The 15,742-nt window shown below is 48.9% G+C and overlaps 3 protein-coding genes across 5 annotated transcripts in view; 1 reads left to right on the top strand and 2 right to left on the bottom strand.

The window, feature by feature from the left end:
- CEP89 (centrosomal protein 89) overlaps positions 1–4,342 on the bottom strand; it is a 66,111-nt gene extending 61,769 nt beyond the window's left edge. The window contains exons 1-2 of the mRNA XM_021711636.1: positions 4,304–4,342; positions 766–872 (exon numbers count right to left, since the gene is read on the bottom strand). Coding sequence (XP_021567311.1) covers positions 766–872; positions 4,304–4,342 — 146 coding nt within the window. The remainder of the gene's footprint in view (positions 1–765; positions 873–4,303) is intronic.
- Positions 4,343–4,909: 567 nt separating this feature from the next.
- Positions 4,910–8,123, top strand: FAAP24 (Fanconi anemia core complex associated protein 24). Of its 3 annotated transcripts, none has more exons than XM_008056634.1 (4): positions 4,910–5,127; positions 5,247–5,383; positions 5,610–5,762; positions 7,395–8,123. In XM_008056634.1, exons 1-4 carry the CDS (start codon positions 5,022–5,024, stop codon positions 7,644–7,646), a joined length of 648 nt encoding a protein of 215 aa, XP_008054825.1. In that variant the 5' UTR covers positions 4,910–5,021; the 3' UTR covers positions 7,647–8,123. The 3 variants fall into 3 exon arrangements, with proteins under 3 accessions (XP_008054825.1, XP_021567309.1, XP_021567310.1); XM_021711634.1 differs by having other exon boundaries at positions 5,010–5,127; positions 5,305–5,383; XM_021711635.1 differs by lacking the exon at positions 4,910–5,127 and having other exon boundaries at positions 5,311–5,383; positions 5,615–5,762.
- A 1,305-nt stretch (positions 8,124–9,428) lies between these two features.
- RHPN2 (rhophilin Rho GTPase binding protein 2) overlaps positions 9,429–15,742 on the bottom strand; it is a 44,439-nt gene continuing 38,125 nt past the window's right edge. The window contains exons 11-14 of the mRNA XM_008056633.2: positions 14,795–14,871; positions 13,827–13,973; positions 13,383–13,538; positions 9,429–10,766 (exon numbers count right to left, since the gene is read on the bottom strand). Of these exons, the coding sequence (XP_008054824.1) occupies positions 10,503–10,766; positions 13,383–13,538; positions 13,827–13,973; positions 14,795–14,871 (644 nt within the window). The 3' untranslated portion in view covers positions 9,429–10,502. The remainder of the gene's footprint in view (positions 10,767–13,382; positions 13,539–13,826; positions 13,974–14,794; positions 14,872–15,742) is intronic.

Raw genomic sequence — 15,742 nt, 5'->3', positions numbered from 1 at the left:
TGAGGCAAAGTTTCCTGAGCACTTCCAGAGTACTCGGCACAAAGCAAACATTAATAAACAGTATTCTTGCTATCAAGATTGAACAGAAGGAAAAAACACTAAAATATTAGAGTGCTTTTTCTCAGGAGGCATGCAATATTCCAGTACCAAAGAACAATACAAAGAAGGCACCATCCTTGAATGGGAGGAGTTCTCATTCACTGTTAATACCCAAGTCAATGTATTTTATGGATTAAAAATCGTCTAAAATTTGCCTGTGCCTAAAATCTTGGAGGACACAAACAGAGGTATCCTCCTGTCCTTTCTATATCCAGGGATAAAAGATAGTTGTCTGGTATTTTCCAAAAACTGGTAGATGGAGAATTCCAGGCACTGGCAATGAACATGCTCCTCCTTCCTACAAAGCATTTCTTTTAAAAGGGCAACTTGTGTTGAAAAAGAAAATTATGTGTACAATTCAAAATTCTCTTTAAAGTACTATGAACCTGAATACTTGCATGTTAATGCTTTGTAGTCCTGAAAAATACTCCTGAGTATTCAATTATGAAATGTGAGAACTTTATACACCTGAAAGGGAGAGATCCCAAATACGTCCATTATCCTTCAGAGCCACCCTATTCAGTGCATCATCATAGAAATGTGGTAAATATTTGAAAAACATGATTCCAACTGCAGTATTTGTGATTTTCTGGACACTTCAACCAGTTCCAGGATCCAGCACCTGGAGCACAGGGGAACCCCCGTGTCTGCTCGCCCAAGACTCACCTTGGTCTCTCTGGAGACGGGTTGGGGCTGCGGGGAGGAGGCGTGCGGGGCACGGCGGGCTTGGGAGCGATGCTGGCTGCAGGGAGGATGCCATGGGCGATGTGTCTCTGAGCAAATGAAAGCCAGCAGAGGTCAGTGAGCTAGGGGGTGTCCCTGGGTCCTGTCACTACCATTCCTCCCAGCTGGGGAGGAGACACCTGCCCTGGCCCCGAGGGACCCAACCCCACCAGAAGCCCACGCCTTCCCTGCCATTCCCAGTCTTCACCTGGCCACACGAATGCACCCACCCAGGGAGGGCCCTCACAGCTGCCCAGGCTGGAGGCCCTCTTTGCCCTCCTTCCTCAGGCTGGCTGAGGCGTTCACACCTACTAGGGGCAGAACACCATGACAACAATGAAGAAACCTCATCCTCATCCTTGAGGAGGTGGAGTATAGAGGAAAAACACCCAAATAGTCATTATAGAACGAAATTTTGGACAGAGCCGGGGAAAGGCTCTTGCACACATGTGCGCGCACGCGTGCGCGCGCGCGCGCGCACACACACACACACACACACACACACACACACACACACACACACAGTATCAATCAGATGTGGGACCAAAAAAACATTTTTATGTTTTAAGCCACTACTCAGCACAGAGTGCCTAGGGAACCCAGGGAGGGAAGAGTTCCTTCAAGAGGCCAGCACGGACCTCAAATGTTCTCCTTAGAGAAAACCACAGAAGCAGGGTTTTCAAAGACAGCCACTGCTCCCACATTTGGAAATGTGATGGAAAAGCATTCGAGAAAGCGGACAGCATGAACGAAGGAGTGGAGCGAGACATTGGTGACAGTGCTCTGGAAATAAGAACAGCGCTCTGGTTTGCCAGGATCCAGAGGCCTCTGCGAGGCGCGGTAGAACAATGGGCTGGGAGTCAGAGCAGGGACAATTCCCATCGAAGGTCTTTGGGACTAGCCTGAGGAGATCCTGTGGCCCAGGGAGGAGCACCCATTGACAGCGGCACTTGGGAGGACTATCGGGCAGTGGCTGGCACAAGGGATGGGCGAGGAAGGGAGGTGGAGCCAGCGTCACACAGACCATCTAAGAATCTCCACAGTCTCCACCTCATCCTCTCTAGGTCACTTTGCGTGGACACCCACCGTTGTTTCAGAGCAGTCTGTACCCAGTCACTCTTCTGTCTTTTACCCCCTTGAGGCTCCTGTCACCCTGCATTTGTCAAGCAATTGTCAGTTTACATGTTTGTCCCCCAGCACCTGCCACCACCCGGGAAACCGTCAAGGAACAAGAGGGTTTTTTAACCTTTGAATCTCCGGGGCTGGCATCCAATAGATCCTCTGAAAAGGCCTCATGTGTTTGGCTTTGTGTTTGTCTGAAAGAGCGAATCCTCACGGTGCACTCAACATTTCTTACTTACACCATCATAATCATCCCCTAATGATGGGTCTCTTGCCTCCAGTCTCTAAATCACAGCATGGCCCTATGTCTGCCCAGCATGAAAACCCTCACGGGCAGCCCCACTCTCTTGATGACAGAGGTAAGTGGTCCAGCACAGCACAGAAGGGCTGCTGGAAGCTGGTTCCTACCAGGTCCCAGTTCATTTCCTACTACCATCCTCATCCCTGCACACAGTCTACACTTCGGCACCCACTGATGTCTTCTATTTCCCAAACAGCAAGTAAGTCATGCTTTCTCAGGTCGCGAAACATCCTATCTTCTTCCCAGGAATTTTCTTTCCTCAAGGCCCCCACAGCCCAGGCCAACCCTCTAGATTGACTTCACTGCTGCTCCATAGGTTCACACGTCTACAGCAGTTCTCTTCCCACTTTGTGGTGAATTATTTGCAGGCTTGTCTATCTGCTCGACAGTGTGGCCACAAGCTGAAAAGCAGTTGTGGATATCTGCACACCGCAGGAACTCAATAACGCTTACTACTTTAAATAAAAACTCATGGCCAGGCTCGGTGGCTCAGCCTGTCATCCCGTGCTTTGGGAGGCCGAGGTGAGTGATGGCTCAGCCTGTTATCCCGTGCTTTGGGAGGCCGAGGTGAGTGAATTGCCTGAGCCCACGGGTTCAAGACCCGCCTGGGCAACTTGGCAAGACCTCATCTCTACAATAAATCAAAAAGTAGCCAGGAGTAGTAGCACGCACCTGTAGTTCCAGCTACTCGGAAGGCTGAGGCGGAAGGATCGCCGCAGCCCAGGAGGTCGAGGCTGCGGTGGCCGGGAGCGGCCACTGCCCTCCAGTCTGGGCGAGAGAGTGAGACTCCAACTCAATAAATAAATAAATAAATAAAAACTCGCTAAAATGCTGACTTGACTTAGCAAATTTGCAATGCAAAAATATGCTTCGATTCCGTCTTCATTGCTTCTCAACATCCAGCCGTCTACAGTGGCTTCAGCAGGTTGTAGACAGAGCACAGAAAAGCCAAGGCAGACATGCTCTCTAGCCTCTCTTTAAAACAGAGTTCAGGAGTGGCCTCATCACAGTGCTTTTTTCTGCACTTGACTGAATGTAAGTGGGTCAGGGGTTTTTCCAGGCAAGGCTGGAAAAGGAAGATAGGAGGAAGAGAGTTGAAGGTGTTGCAGGGAGTTTTTATAACGACGGATGGCAGACTTAGACTCTGAAGAGAGGGCAGTGAGGGCGGCGGGGATCGGATGGTCAGACTGTGGAGGAAAGACGGGAGATGCCAACAGACTGTTGGAGTCAGGATCCTAGAAGGGGAGTAGTAAAGTCAAGGGGGGTGGTCGGGGAAGGAGACTGGGAGTTCTGGCTAAGCATACAATGACTGGGTGGCCACGGGACGATCTGGAGGGAAGCAGACCAGGAAGAAGGAATAGAAAAGCCCTGAATGAAGGCCAGGTAGGCTGGGGAGGGCGTACGTGTGGGGGTGGTAATTCTTTTTTGAAGTTTTAAGTGTTAAAAGAACCTTGGCGGGGCGGGGCGGCTCATGTGTGAAATCCCGGCGCTTTGCGAGGCTGAGGAGGGGGGACTGCGCGAGCCCAGGAGTTCGGGAGCAGCCGGGTGGCGGGGGCTGCGGGGAGTCGTGATCGTGTCCCTGCACTCCAGCCGGGGCAAGAGTGCGAATCCGAGTCGGACAACAAAATAAAACAAACCCTTTTGCTGCTATGCGGAGAAAGGACCCAGGGTGCAGAGAAACCAGGGAGATGCCGAAGGCCGTGGGTGGGGGCGGGAAGCGTTTCGAGATCTCTTTCGTGAGCCGCGCGGATGGGCCGCGCTGACGGGGGGGGACGTGGTGGGTGGCGGAGGGCGGCCCCTGGACCGCCTCTCTCCCCCTCCGGGACACCCAGCAGCCGAGCAGTTCGTGCCGGGCAGGAGTGAGCTCCCCGGCACGGCAGAGAATGCTGCAGGGAAGACGGGGTGACTCCTGCCCGACTGCGGCCGACCCTGGGATAGAAGATTCTTTCGAATGTAAAAAATCGGGGCTTCCGGAACCGAAAACCACTTCCTCCTGTGCCCCAAGCCCGCCCAAGCCCTCAGCCCTCGCTCCCGGGCGCCACGGCGTCGAGTACTCACGAACTGGGCCTTGCGGCCTCTCCGAAACCCCAGAAGCATCCTTGCAGCGGGGGACGGCCGGCGGGCGGGAGCTCTCAGCTAACCTCCGCCCCGCCCGGGAGCGCTCGCCAAAGCCAAGCTCACTCTGGGGGACGTGGGTCGAGACGCTGTTTCTCCTCAACGGACCTCGCACCAACCGCGTCTTCCATTGGCTCCGCTTGGTCCTCGGCCAATCAGCGCCAAGGTTTACTTTCGCAGCCGTCGCCCTTGGCAACCGGGTTGAATGCCGTTGCCTCACTGGCCAGTTTGGATGTCCATCTCCGGCGCCACAGCCTATCCGACGCCGCGGGGGGTGGAGGGCGGGCTGGATGAAGGACTAGGCGAGCTCTGCGGGCTTGAACCCGGAAGTGGCGCGGCCTCGGGTGTGGTCACTGCTAGACTCGGGTGAGGTGGGCTCCTTGCCCTCCGGCCCCGGCCCCGGCCCAGGACTGCACTGAGGGCCACGGTGCGGACCCGGCTGGGGTGTCAGGGGCCAGGCACGTGATGGAACTGAGCGACGCGGACCCAGGACAGGCATCTGCTGGGTCGTAGACTTCAGCAAATAATTCAGCCCCTGAAAGGAAGCTCTGCAGACGGGATCCAGCCCAAAGGCCCCGGCTTCGAGTGGCATGCGGGGCCGAGTGCGGGAGAGCCTGCTCAAGAACCCTCTTGCGTTTCCCTCATCAAGTCGAGACCCCCGATGGAAGGCGATGGCCCCGGTGGCACGGGCCCCGTGCACGTGCCTTTTGGCTACATAGTGGCCAGTGAGAAATGGCGCGGGTCGCAGCTGGCGCAGGGGATGCAAGGTCAGTGGGCGGCCCTCTCCCCGAAGCCTTTTCCCTCCCCGAACACTTTTTTTTTTAAGTTCTGCCTATTGCTACCGTCTGATCCAAAGCTCACGGAACTTATTTTCCTGTATTTTAAGGGAAAATTAAGCTCGTTTTTGAGGATGACCTGACATCGGATTTCTACCTGTCTAACAGATCCTGCATTCTTTATGTCACCGAAGCTGATTTGGTGGCAGGAAATGGCTACAGAAAGAGACTTGTTCGGATTAGAAATGTAAGTACTGATCGCTTCTTGGCCTTTTGGCTAAGTTCAAGTGTAGAAATGTTAAGTACTGGATTAAAGGAAGAAAAATTGAACGATGCCTTGTCTCCCTTCCCCCATTCCCTCCATCTCTTCGAGTAATTTGTATAGAACCATTGGCTATTTGAAGCACAAATTGGTAAATTTCTTAACCCGGAAAGGAACTTTTTTACAAAATGGTCTGCTGTCTTTTTTCAAGTCCAGTAATCTTCAAGGAATTGTAGTAGTTGAAAAAACACAGATGAGTGAACAATACTTCCCAGCCTTACAGAAGTTTACTGTGCTGGACCTCGGGATGGTGTTACTTCCAGTGACCAGCCAGATGGAAGCATCCTGCCTCATCGTCCAGTTGGTAAGTACCGATTCCTACACCTTTGCTGCCCTCAGCTGCCCTTGCTATAATTGCAACCCATCGATTCAGTCTATGTCATTCCCTGTATTTGTTTATAAAAGCTTTTTCAGGAATTTGAGCTCGGAAGCTGTCTTGGCAGCCAGCTGAACTTGCCAACCACTCTAGGCAAGTGTATCACAAAGTAAACAAGTTGGAGACCTGATTTTAGGCTCCCATCATTCAATATCCTGCACTTATGCTGGTGAAAATGTCAACTAGCAGCTGCTTGGTCTCATCCCCATGTATCTTTTATTAAGCATCAGCACTTATATGTGTAAGTTTATTGTAAAAAACACAGGCCAGGCATGGTGGCTCACACCACATTTTGGGAGGCTGAAACGAGAGATTGCCTGAGCACAAGGGTTTAAGACCAGTCTGGGCAACTTGGCGAGACCTCATCTCTACAGTAAATCAAAAAATTAGGTGGGCGTGGTGGTATGTGCCTGTAATTCCAGCTACTTGGAAGGCTGAGGCAGAAGGATCACCTAAGCCCAGCAGGGCGAGGCTGCAGTGGCCATGAGTGTGCCACTGCACTCAAGCATGGGCGACAGAGTGAGACTTCGACTCAAAAAACCCCACAAAACACTGGTTCTTCATTGTCCTTGCTTATTTTTTCAACTAGGTTGCACATTATAATTACCACTTTTTAAAATAGTGATACATGCGCTTTACCTCCAACCAATTGAAAACCTCCAACCAATTGAAAACAAAATGAAAACGTGGGGTGGAACCTGAACACCAATTCTGGTTTGTATTGTTTTTAATCCTACCCCTCTTGTGTGCAGCCAGGGTCGAGAACTAGATTGGAAACGCAACCCTCCCCATCCCTTACTACACGATTCCTAATTTCTCTTGATGTCATGCTGTTATTTGCCTTATTATAACTACCAGCTGAAGACTGAATTTCCCCTTTGATAGGAAAGCTTCTTGCAGGTCCTGCATGAAATAGGTCTAGTTTAGGTTTAGCTGTCATTTAATCCTGTACAACTGAAATGTTTCTTACTGGACCACTGGAAAGTGAATTCCTAAGGGTGTTTCTCAGTAGTTGTATTCTAAATGTTACAAAAACTCACGTTTTGTAAGTTATTGTTTATCTCTTGCTTCTTTGTGCCATCATATGGTTCATATTTCAATAATTTTGCTGAAGCCAGACATGGTAGTTCACTTCTATAATCCCAGCACTTTGGGAGGGCAAGGTGGGAGGATCAGTTGAGCCCAGGAGTTGGAGACCAGCCTGGACAACATAACCAGACCCCCCCTACAAAAAACTAAAAACTTAGCTGGACATGATGGCACGTGCCTGTAGTCCTAGCTACTCAGGAGGATGAGGAGAAAGGATTGCTTGTGTCCAGGAGTTCAAGGATGCTTGCAGTGAGCTAGAATTCTGCCATTGCACTCCAGCCTGGGCAACAGAGCGAGACTCCGTCTCTAACAAAAACAACAGAAAATTATATTCATTGTATATGAAAACATCGGTACAGTAAGTAAAGCTGAACCAAATGGAAGAACTAAATTTATACAAAACAAATTTTAACAAAATTGCCGGTCCTCCAGAGGGCGCTCATGCACTTTTTCCTTTGATCTGGGATTCAGGTTCAGGAGCAAAGCAAAGAGCCTAGTAAGAACCCTTTCCTCAAGAAGAAACGGGCTCTGCTGCCGTTGGAGTCATGCCTCCTTCGAACTGTGCAGCAGATTCCAGGAGTTGGAAAAGTCAAAGCTCCCCTACTGCTTCAGAAGTTCCCGAGCATCCAGCAGCTGAGTAATGCTTCCATTCCAGAACTCGCGCAGGTCGTTGGACAAGCGGTGGCACAGCAAATCCACACCTTCTTCACATGGTCCGGATGATGGCTGGCCTCACGGAACTGCATCTTCTTCTTTAGACCATGAATGACAGGATCTTGCTTCCAGACTTTAAAACCAAAAAACAGATGAGGCCTGAATAGAGTCCACACTCATGCTGCCTTGGTGTCTGGCTGCTGGCATTTCAGTTTGTGGGTGGCAGATGGCACTGGCCTCATTCTGCTAGGAATGAAAAGGGCTGGTGGCCATCTTCCTTAAAGAGTCCGGGGCGTTCATTCTCAGCAAAATCCCAGTGAGGGCGGATTTTAATGTGTGACCTTGCCCTGCCTCTTTCATGGAAAGGTCTTCTAAAAAATGTCCGGTGGTAGACGTGACCATCTAAAGGAAACACACAAACAATGAAGCACTGTGCATCACAAGCCCCAGTTCCTGGAGTCAGAGCTGCTGTTCTTCAGGTCTGGCTTTCACATACCTGTGAGTTGAGGGCTGCTGCCAATGTCAATAAACAATGGTGCAACAGTTCCTTCCTTCTCTTTGTTCCTTCCCTTATTCTTTTTTGGGGGGGTGGAGGGGGTAGCTGTACAATTTGCTTATAATCACGGGATATGTCTTCAGCACACAGAAGGCCTAGAGTCTGAAGTTCCCACTAAATCAAGCTGGGCTCGGTGGCTCAGCCTGTAATCCCGCACCTTTGGGAGGCTGAGGTGAGTGGATTGCCTGAGCCTGCGGGTTGGAGACCCGCCTGGGCAGCGAGACCTCATCTCTACAATAAATAAAAAAATCAGCCAGGCGTGGTAGCGCATACCTGTAATTCCGGCTACTCGGAAGGCTGAGGCGGAAGGATCGCCGGACACTGCACTCCAGTCTGGGCGACCGAGTGAGACTCCAACTCAAAAAAAAAAGAAAAATCAACATGTGTGAGGCAGAAAAGAATGTGTTAGTGTATGCATGGCCTGACGACAGGAGGACACACAAGAAAATGTCAGGAGCAGCTGCATCCAGTGAGGGGAACTAGGGCCTGTGGATATAAAGGTACAATTGCACATTCATTCAATAAATACAACTAAAGGTCCCGACTAATATAATGTGTAAGCTAAGTCCTGCTTTTGTGGAATGCTAGTAATTTTTATTTTTTTGAGTCAGTCTCACTCTGTCGCCCAGGCTGGAGTTCTGTGGGATGCTCATGGCCACTGCAGCCTCAATCTGCTGGGCTCAGGTGATCCTTCCGCCTCAGCCTCCCGAGCAGCTGGGACTACAGGTGCATGCCACCATGCCCGGCTAATTTGTTGATTTATTGTAGAGACAAGGTCTCACCAAGTTGCCCAGGCTGGTCTCAAACCCGTGGGCTCAGGCAATCACTCTCGCCTCAGTCTCCCAAAGTGCTGGGATTACAGGTGTGAGCTGCTGTGCCTGGGTTGGAATGTTAATAGTTGTTGTTTTTTTTTTGAGTCAGAGTCTCACTCCGTCACCCAGGCTGTAGTGCAGTGGCACACTGACGGCCACCACAGTGTCGACCTGCTGGGCTCAGGTGATCCTTCTGCCTCAGCCTTCCAAGTAGCTGGAACTACAGGCACGCGCTGCCACATCTGGCTGATTTTTTAATTTATTGTAGAGACAAGGTCTCACCAAGTTGTCCAGGCTGGTCTCAAACCCCTGGGCTCAGGCAGTCCTCTCGCCTCAGCCTCCCAAAGTGCTGGGATTACAGGCTTGAGCCACCGCACCCAGCCTAGTAATTTTTAAAAATAAAAACACTTTGTGCATTAGGGTAGAAACAATTTGAAAGAGGACACGATTGAAGTATAATAAAAGTTCAAAAAAATTAACGCAGGTAAACAAATGTGTTTATTTAAATCTTTATACAAACATGGTCCTAGAAGCAGTGGATACACTTTCCCAAAGGTGTTTGCTTCCCTTAAGATATTGCACAATAGAAAATACTTAAATTCTTGTTAATTCTCAAAATCAGACTTCAACACTATATATTTTAGCCATGTAACTTGTACTATGTCAACAGTGAATCTTACTAGAGTCACAGTATCATCCAACACATAGCAAGAGCAATCAATGGGTAAGAATATTATCTGAAAAGGTCAAATAGCTTTAAACTTGAATCATTTACATCTTTACCTTATAAAATGTAAAACTACTTTTTTATCCAAGACTTAAAATATATACACCTTCTGAAATTATATACCTTCTACTTTTTAAAAAATGAAAAATGTTTTGAGTATCAAACAGTATATTATCTACCTTGTAGACAGCATCTTAATCTAACACTGCCACTGTGTTAGCAACTCTTAAATGACACCAAGCTAGAAGAAAAGCTGCTCTTGTTTTTATTTAATGATTCAAGACGAATTTGGCACTAGACTGTACCTAGAAATAGCATTCATAGTATATAGGTGTCAAAGGAAAATTTTATTGTAAGTTAATGAATTCCTATTAAGCAGCTCTTTGGAAAAGTTTTTAGTAACACTAATTGAATTCCATTGTTACAGTCCTCTGAACTGCCTTAATTCAGGGTCATCTGAATTCTAAGTTGAGGAATAGTCATTGTGCAAACCTGGAAACTATTACAAATTGTTCTAATATAGGTAATCTCAATTTAATTCTGATAGTGACTAAAAGTCATAATTGTAACCATTAAAAATAGCCATAATTTCAACACTATTCTATTTATAATGCTTTATATAATAAATAACTTGCAGCAATATAGTGACACTCCTCAAATTAATTTGTTTTTCACAAATTTCTAGAGGCTTCTTGTTACTTTCATTCATAAGAACATGTCAAATGCAAGTTTACACTGGGAAAAAACAGGATTGGAGAATATTCTGGTATTGTCCATTACGGCACAAATGTTAAGGCCTAGTCAGCACCAGAAATGTTTGTTTCCTCACATTAGTACAAAGAACTGTCGGAGTTGAGGAGGCTGAAGGGAGAGGGGAGCTTCTTCTTGACTTGAGGCCTGGCGACCCCAGCCGAGGGAAGGCACAGCGTACTGGCTGACTTCTGTCTGTTCTTGCTGGTGCCCCAACTCAGGAAGGAAAGCTTCTTTGAGATTTTCTTGGCTTTTCCGTCAGTCTTCTCGTCGTCGTCAATTGCTAAGCAGATCATGGAGTAAGTTTTTTGCATTCCCACAGAGTATGTGGCACATTTATTATGCTGCACATAAAAAAGGCAGAAAGATGGTGTTAGATCTCTTCCAAGATATCTGGTAAATGATTACAAAGTAAGACTCATTCTGCACCTATAGCGTCCTCTTTAAAATCAAGTTGATAGACCCTGAAACTCAGGTGACCAATGCTTACATTAATTAGGCTTTTAAAAACAAGGAAAAGCCGGGCTTGGTGGCTCAGCCTGTAATCCCGCGCCTTTGGGAAGCTGAGGTGAGTGGATTGCCTGAGACCGCGGGTTCGAGACCCGCCTGGGCAGCGAGACCTCATCTCTACAGTAAATAAAAAATCAGCCAGGCGTGGTAGCACACGCCTGTAGTTCCAGCTACTCAGAAGGCTGAGGCGGGAGGATCGCCGGAGCCCAGCAGGTCGAGGCTGTGGTGGCCGGGAGCGGCCACTGCACTCCAGTCTGGGTGACAGAGTGAGACTCCGACTCAAAAAATAAATAAATAAATAAATAAATAAATAAAAACAAGGAAAAATGTTAAGGAATATACTCAGTAGCAGTTTAGTAATTTAGCAGTGATTTTCAGTCATCGACTTTCTGTCCCTACAAATTGCCTGTCCTGGACACGTCCACGGACTCACACAATCCACATGCTCTCCAGTCCCCTCTGACCTGATTTCTGTTGCCGCCTCTCCACAGAGGTGTCCTCTGGTTCTGCTGCCAAACACAACAGGCCTGGCTCAGCCTCCGTCCCCCTCCACGCCGTAATGGAGTTCACCGCACCCACTGCACACTCACCGCCAGACTTCGGAAGCGCCTGCTTACTGCACCTCTCTGACCCTTCCGGCTCCATTCCCTTTGTGCCTGCCTCTCTTCTAACTGTCCACTAAATGCTTGCCTTCCCAGAGCGTGGTCCTCAGCCCTCAGCCCCTGCAGGGGACCACGGTTCGTCCCAGCTTTAAACATCATCTCTGGGCAGGTGACCCTCAATACTTATTTCTAGCTCTGACTTCCTCCTTGAACTGAAGATTTCACATCCGACCCCCACTCGCCACTCTACATTTACATCTGATGGCAAGTGGCATCTGAAATACTACAGCGTGACGCTTGTTTTCTCCCGCCCTCCCCTCCCTCACCCCCGACTCATCCTTATGACAAATCACCACCACCCACGCGCTTGGTCAAGCCAAACACCGAGGCCTCATCTCCCTGTCCACCGTCTTGACACAAATCCACAGATTTCCATGAGCGTGGCCTCCAAATCCATCGCAGGGGCCTCCCTGTCCCCACCTCCACAGCCAGCCCCCTCGTCGTAGCCACTGACGTCACTGGCCTGGACAACTGCCATGGCCAGTTACCAGGCAGCAGTCACCCCTCTAAAATAAACGTCACACCAAATCATTCCTCGTCGGAAAAACTCCCACCGCTGCCCACAGGGCCCTGCCTCCCTAGCTCCCGTCTCTGCCTGGTCCTGGCGCTCTCTTTGTTTTGCTCCTCTGGCAGAGGCTTACTCCTGCCACAGGGGCTCTGCACCTGTTAGCGCCCCTGCCCAGAATGCTCTTCTTCTGCCTCTTCAACTAGCTCGTTCCTTCTCCTCACTCCCGTCCCAGTTCCAACTCCGCCTCAGGCACCTCTTCCCACCCTGGCCATTGTCCCGCATTTTGTCTTCTTTCCTCCTTTACAGGACTTATCAGGAGCTCAACCATTTCTTGGCTTAGTGCCAGCTTCGTAGGGCCAGGAACCTCATCTGTCTAGCTCAAGTTGGAGCGCTGCAACACCTAAGTGTCTGGCCCGTGGCTGATGCTCAATCAATATTTGTTGAGTGAATAAATGAATGTTGTCATAGAGGAAAGGCCTGAGCAGTACGTTATTAAGTGTGGCAAAGTGCAAGAAGATGACTTATGGTACGGCTCCTCCCACTTGGGAAAAATTAAAGGCAAGAACTGTGGATGTGAGCTTGAAGAAGCAGCAAACACCTCCCAAGATATCACAGGAACAGGCTTAACACTGTCTCTGAAGTAGGCAGAGAAGTCCCCATAATCCCCTCTGTGCCATGGGAACATCTTTTTCCCACGAGTATGTATCGCTTTTGTAATCAAACAGAATTTATTCAGAAAGATTACTATTTTTTTCTACAGGAATTTTTTTCCCCCCAAAGAAGGATTCCTGACTGGGCTCAGTGGCTCATGCCTGTAATCACAGCCCTCTGGGAAGGCAAGGCAAAAGGATAGCTTGAGCCCAGGAGACCAAAACCAGCTTAGGCAACAGAGTGACACCTCGTCTCTACAAAACATGAAAAAAATTAGCCAGGCACGGTGGTGCGCGCTTGTGGTGGTTCAGCTACTCAGGAGGCTGGAGCAGAAGGATCTCTTGAGCCCAGGAGGTCAAGGCTACAGCTTGACTGCACCACTGCACTCCAGCCTGGGCAACAGAGTAAGACTGTGACTCAAACAACGACGACAACAACAAACGCTTCCCAGTGATCTCTTTGACCCAAGGTGAGTAGGTCCCAGCCGGGACAAGGTTAGGAGTCCAGTCACTACTGTCACATACGCAGGTGAGAGGGAGGGAGCCAGGTGAAGATATCTGGGGCTAAACTCACACAGGTTTCACTTCACACCACTCTTTACAGCCCGGGGGGAGGGTGTCCGTGCTCACCATGGACGATGTGGAGTCCAGGAGGCTGACAACCTTCATCTCGATCTCGTCCTCACCAAAGCTTTTGAGCAGTTTCATAACCTCGCTCACCGTCAGCCACTTACAATCCGCCGCGTGAATGGAAACAATATAATCTCCTTCCTTGGCTCCTGCCAGCTACAGAAGTTTGTTTAAATAAAGGTCAACGTTTTGCTCACTCAAATCCTGAATCAGTTCCCAGACCCACTGACAAAAGACAGATATTTGTGTCAGTTCGCCCCAAGAGAACAAAAGAAAATCCTTTTCTTTGGGCATGTCGCACCCGTGAGGCCTTTCACATAAAGTCAGGTCTTTGACGTAGGTGAACCCACCCTCAGTTGTGATCGCCCAGGCATATGTGTTTGAGCCACTTGCTCTGACAGCTGCCAGTGAGTTTTGTTTCTGACATAGAGGGGGCATGCTTACCGCGGCAGAGCAGTAAGGGTCCAGGAAGTGGACCTGGACTGGAGCGTTCCCTCGCAAGGTGAACCCCAGGTCCCCTTCTTCTGCAGTGAAGTGAATGCTTCGAGGGGGTGTCCACCTCTTGTTAGCCGAAAAAACAGACAATGGGCCCTTTGGAAGACAGCGCCATTAGATATAGGATTTGAAGGCTGAATCAGACATTTGAGACCTAGAGGGAATCTTGCCTGCTGTACCTGAAGACCTCACTTGGCTTGTTCAGAGACAAATGATACCATCTGGGGTAATATGTGCCACAGCATTCATATAAGAACATTAATTAATTGCCTTTTTGCTAACATATCCTATATATTTTTTAAATTATCTTTTATAAGTTACCTTAATTACAATTATCTTAAATAAAAATCTCTAATACAAAAAACCTAAAATACCTAAAAACAACTTTTTTTTGAGAAAGCAGAATTTATTGAGAGGACAGAAACACCCCCACAGTGGGAGGGGACCCGAAGGGGTTGCCCTAAAAACAACTTTTTAAAAAGGCTATGTTCCAAAGATTTGTGTCCCCCTCCTCCAAAAAAATCTGTATGTTGAAACCTAATCATCAGTGTTGTTACTGGGAGGCGGAGCCTTTTGAGAGGCGACGTGATCAGGGCGTGTGGGCACAGCCCTCAAGAACAGGAGTCAGGCCCTTAGAAAACAGGCCCAGGAGAGCTCATTCACTTCCTCTGCCATATGAGGACACAGTGAGGTGTCACCTATGAATCAGAAAAAAGGCCCTCACCAGATGCTGAAGCTGCCAGTCCCTTGATCTTGTACTTCCCAGCCCCTAGGACGGTGAGAAATAAATTTCTGCTATTTACAAGCCCTCCGGTTTCTGATATTTATTACAGCAGCCCCAGTGGACTAAGACAACACATTTGCAAAATGTAAAAGCTGTCCCCTTAGGTCATTTATGAAATAAGCATCCAACATACCAGCTTCTGGAAGAAGTCCGTCACTGTCAACTTGGAGAACTGGGGCAATATCATTTCAACCTCTTGCTCAGTTTTAGCTAGAAAGGAAAATTAAAAATTAAAGAATAAACGTTTCTGTAATTGAAAGTGATCCTTGAAAACTCAAGATTCTCAGTTTTCTCACTCAAGGCAAGCAACACGTTCTCCGCATCACCTGTCTTTCCCCTTGGCTTAGACAAGTAGCACAGAAGAGGGAATCCTGCTTGACCTTGGGCCAAGGGCGCACTGTACCTGCCACCTGGGCACCTACTCTTCCAGGGCTGCCAAAGAGTAGTGATGACCAGACATGTTTTCCACCTGCAAGGAGCTTGCTGATACCCCAATGCACTTGCTTTGTCATTCACAAAAGCCTACTGAGGAGTGATCTGTGTTTTGGATGCTGCTTATGGAAGTTCTACGTTTCTCAGTACAGTCCTGGGGGTACTATGCTTTCTGTTAATAATAATAACGCATGAACGTATGATGTGAGGACCTCACAGTGAGAAGCAGGTTTGCCAGAACATGACCCCTGCTAGCTACAAATCTCCACCTGCCTCTTCACGGCAGGCTGCCATTAGGCTAGTCAGTTTCTAACAAAGGATCCTAGGGCAGGCTAAGTGTACATGAACGACAGAATTAAACGATGATCTAGGGAAGGATGAGGGGCACTCCCAGGTTGATCACGCCACTCGATCTGCAAGGTAACCCTGTGGCTTCTTGCAAGCCACTGAACACAGTGCTGGGCTAGACAGCACACCCGTCTGCGAGAAAAGCGCTGCCGCCACCACGGCAGCTGCGTGGCCTTCTCCCCTCCTTGAGTTCAAGTCTCTACCTCCTGGACAGAGAAGTGACAACAGTGTCCCTGCAAGGAGATCCCTAAGCACCACCCTGCTTCCAGCTACCAGCCCGGTCACCGGGGGCAAGAAATGG

Source organism: Carlito syrichta, unplaced genomic scaffold (genome assembly GCF_000164805.1).
Source record: "Carlito syrichta isolate Samal-C Ts95f unplaced genomic scaffold, Tarsius_syrichta-2.0.1 Scaffold302426, whole genome shotgun sequence".
NCBI classification, from domain to species: Eukaryota; Metazoa; Chordata; class Mammalia; order Primates; family Tarsiidae; genus Carlito; species Carlito syrichta.
Note: the sequence above shows the minus strand (reverse complement) of the source record. Positions and strands in the feature narration are given on the sequence as shown.

Excerpts from the sequence above, each read along its gene's own strand:
- FAAP24 (XM_008056634.1), top strand. The coding sequence starts at position 5,022 with ATGGAAGGCGATGGCCCCGGTGGCACGGGCCCCGTGCACGTGCCTTTT. Across the intron at positions 5,128-5,246 it reads GCTGGCGCAGGGGATGCAAG|GGAAAATTAAGCTCGTTTTT; the intron begins GTCAGTGGGCGG and ends CTGTATTTTAAG. Across the intron at positions 5,763-7,394 it reads CCTGCCTCATCGTCCAGTTG|GTTCAGGAGCAAAGCAAAGA; the intron begins GTAAGTACCGAT and ends TCTGGGATTCAG.